Genomic DNA, 3,726 nt, shown 5'->3' with positions numbered 1-3,726 from the left:
GAGGGCCAACACAAACTAAAAAAAATCATAATAAAATTAAAATACAATATAATATATTTTCTGATACATAATAGATTAATGAGCATTTGATTGACTTTATCAGTTTAGAACATTTATACTGATTCAACCAGTAATTTTGAAAAAGATACAATGGCGCCTTAACTGGTTTTTTTCTTTTTTTTTGTTGTTGGATTTTGCGCAAAACTACTAAAGGGCTATTTACCTGCGCTAGACGTACTTAATTTTAAAGTAATAGATTCCAAAGGGAAGATAGTTAGTTAATAGTATCAATCATCAATTCTTGAGCTTTTGTGACTTATTAATAGCAATTGTTCGTCACTTCTATTTATATTTTTTATAAGTGCAGCCCAGACCCTAAAGTGCGGAATGCGATGTTTTATTTATTAATTTTTTTACAGGAAATGAATAACAGAACCTTATTTCTTCAGTTTTTTGGCTCTAATTATTTTTCAAAACGAATTTCTTACACAACATTGAAGATAAATCTTAAAGATAAAAGTTTTTAGAGTATTACTCTAATACAATGAATAACAAAGTAAACACATCCCTCATTACATATTATTTTATTGCGAATCCAAAACTTTATTTAGCATTGAAGTTTACCTCAGGACCTACAATAAGACTGGTATACTTTAACAAATATTCCTTTTTTAACGCTAATACCTTTGTGCGGTTTGTTTTTTGAATTTCGCGCAAAGCTACACGAGGAATATCTGTGATAGCCGTCCCAAATTTAACAGTGTCAGACTTGAAGGAAGACAGCTAGTCATCACCAACCACCGCCAATTCTTGGGATACTTTTATCAACAAATAGTGTGATTGACCATCACATTATAACTCCCCACAATGAAAGGGCAAGCATGCTTGGCGTGACGGGGATTCGAATCCGCGACCCTCAGATAACGAGTAGAGTGCTTTAACCATCTGGCTTCCTTTGTGCGTAAAGTTGAGATACAAAATCTAATTTTAAAATTTAAAAAAAAAGATCACGATTCATTTATCTTATTATTCCAGCTTATGTTTATGTTAGAGTTTTAAATAGGTCCGGCATGGCCAAGCGTGTTAAGACGTGTGACTCGTAATCTGAGGGTGGCGGGTTCGCATCCCCATTGCGCCAAAACATGCTTGCCCTTTCAGCCGGGGGGCGTTATAAAGTGACGGTCAATCCCACTATTCGTTGGTAAAATAGTAGCCCAAGAGTTGGCGGTGATGACTAGCTGCCTTCCCTCTAGTCTTACACTGCTAAGTTAAGGACGCCTAGCACAGATAGCCCTCGAGTAGCTTTGTGCGAAATTCCAAAAAACAAACAAACAGAATTTTAAATAACTTATTTAAAATTATTTTTACGATGTCATAATTACTGTAGAAATATTGGCTCATTGGTTTCAAACTTCTAACAGAATTATGATAAAGTCAAGCGCTAGAAAGTAGAAAACGTTTCTAGTTACTGTGATTCATCATCATCATCATTCACTCGATTCCGTCAAGGAACATAGGGCCACAATCACTTGCGGTTTCATGAACAGGTATTTAAGTGAGTAGGTTGTTAGCCCATTGCACCGAGCCGTCCCTAATTTAGTAGTGTAAGACCAGAGGGAAGGCAGCTAATTATCACCACCCACCGATAACTCTTGGGCTAATCTTATCGAACAAATAATGGGATTGACCGTCACATTATAACGCTCCCACGACTGAAAGGAGCGTGCTTGTTTGGTATGACGGGGATTCGAACTCCACTGGTGAGGTAAAGGTCAATAAATCACTTAAATTTCCAGATGATATCAGGTGCCTGCGTGTTGCTGGCTGTGAAGAGAATGCTGCTACTCACAAAAGGGTTTAGATCATTCATTGAGTTGGACAAAAAATGGCATATAGGCTTCAATTATAAGAAATGCAAGATAATGCATGCCAGTTACTGCACTTTAAATTATAAGTATAATTTTGATGTAAATAACTTTAACAATATAATGAATGAAAGAAATCTTGGTGTACAGTCTCTAGAACTATCCAAGCAGGGTACTGTTTCTCTAGAACTATCCAAGCAGGGTACTGTTTCTCTAGAACTATCCAAGCAGGGTACTGTTTCTCTAGGACTATCCAAGCAGGGTACTGTTTCTCTAGGACTATCCAAGCAGGGTTTTGTTTCTCTAGAACTATCCAGCAGGGAACTGTTTCTCTAGAACTATCCAAGCAGGGTACTGTTTCTCTAGAACTATCCAAGCAGGGTACTGTTTCTCTAGAACTATCCAAGCAGGGTACTGTTTTCTAGAACTATCCAAGCAGGGGTACTGTTTCTCAGAACTATCCAAGCAGGGTGCTGTTTCTCTAGAACTATCAAGCAGGGTACTGTTTCTCTAGAACTATCCAAGCAGGGTACTGTTTATAGGACTATCAAAGGTGCTGTTTCTCTCAGAACTATCAAGCAGGGTACTGTTTCTCAGAACTATCCAAGCAGGGTACTGTTTCTCCTAAGAACTATCCAAGCAGGGTACTGTTTCTACAGAACTATCCAAGCAGGTTACTAGTAGGACTATCCAAGCAGTGGTACTGTTTCTCTAGGACTATCAAGCAGAGTACTGTTTCTCTAGAACTATCCAAGCAGGGGTACTGTTGCTGGTGGTGGAAGAACAAAGCTGAATTTTTGTTGTATCAACAGAAATATAGAATAAGTAGTAAGTCTACAAAGGTTATAATTTAATTGTATGAGTTACTGGTAATAATAGTGTGTTCAAATTGTGGCTCTAACCTTAGGAAAAGCCCTCTGTTGGTACAGTAGTAAGTCTACAAGGTTATAATTTAATTGTATGAGTTACTGGTAATAATAGTGTGTTCAAATTGTGGCTCCTTACCTAAGGAAAAGTCCTCTGTTGGTACAGTAGTAATTCTACAAAGGTTATAATTTAATTGTATGAGTTACTGGTAATAATAGTGTGTTCAAATTGTGGCTCCTTACCTAAGGAAAAGTCCTCTGTTGGTACAGTAGTAAGTCTACAAAGGTTATAATTTAATTGTATGAGTTACTGGTAATAATAGTGTGTTCAAATTGTGGCTCCTTACCCAAGGAAAAGCCCTCTGTTGGTACAGTAGTAAGTCTACAAAGGTTATAATTTAATTGTATGAGTTACTGGTAATAATAGTGTGTTCAAATTGTGGCTCCTAACCTTAGGAAAAGCCCTCTGTTGGTACAGTAATAAGTCTACAAAGGTTATAATTTAATTGTATGAGTTACTGGTAATAATAGTGTGTTCAAATTGTGGCTCCTTACCTAAGGAAAAGTCCTCTGTTGGTACAGTAGTAAGTCTACAAAGGTTATAATTTAATTGTATGAGTTACTGGTAATAATAGTGTGTTCAAATTGTGGCTCCTTACCTAAGGAAAAGTCCTCTGTTGGTACAGTAGTAAGTGTACGAAGTTACAACGCTAAAATCAGGGGTTCAATTCCCCTTGGTGGACTCAGGTTTTGCTATAAAAAAACACACACTTAAGGACAGGCACTGAATTGTTGAAAAATGGTTCAGAGGATTGTTACTAGAATGGTGCCTGGTGTCATATGAGGAAAGGCTGAAATATTTTAAATTGTTTTCTCTTGAAAAAAAGAAGTGTTAGAGGTGATCTGATTGAAGTGTTCAAGATTGTAGAAGGAAGTGATAGTGTTGATGTGTTACCTTGTTTCATATTTAACAGTAGGACAAGAGAACACAAATA

The 3,726-nt window shown here is 36.8% G+C and overlaps 1 protein-coding gene across 1 annotated transcript in view; it reads left to right on the top strand.

Annotated features, from left to right (window-relative positions):
* Positions 1 to 1,988: 1,988 nt before the first annotated feature.
* Positions 1,989 to 3,726, top strand: part of LOC143242309 (small conductance calcium-activated potassium channel protein-like) — a 17,456-nt gene continuing 15,718 nt past the window's right edge. The window contains exons 1-2 of the mRNA XM_076485671.1: positions 1,989 to 2,127; positions 2,380 to 2,477. Of these exons, the coding sequence (XP_076341786.1) occupies positions 1,989 to 2,127; positions 2,380 to 2,477 (237 nt within the window). The remainder of the gene's footprint in view (positions 2,128 to 2,379; positions 2,478 to 3,726) is intronic.

This window comes from Tachypleus tridentatus, unplaced genomic scaffold, assembly GCF_004210375.1.
Source record: "Tachypleus tridentatus isolate NWPU-2018 unplaced genomic scaffold, ASM421037v1 Hic_cluster_2, whole genome shotgun sequence".
Lineage (NCBI taxonomy): Eukaryota > Metazoa > Arthropoda > Merostomata > Xiphosura > Limulidae > Tachypleus > Tachypleus tridentatus.
Note: the sequence above shows the minus strand (reverse complement) of the source record. Positions and strands in the feature narration are given on the sequence as shown.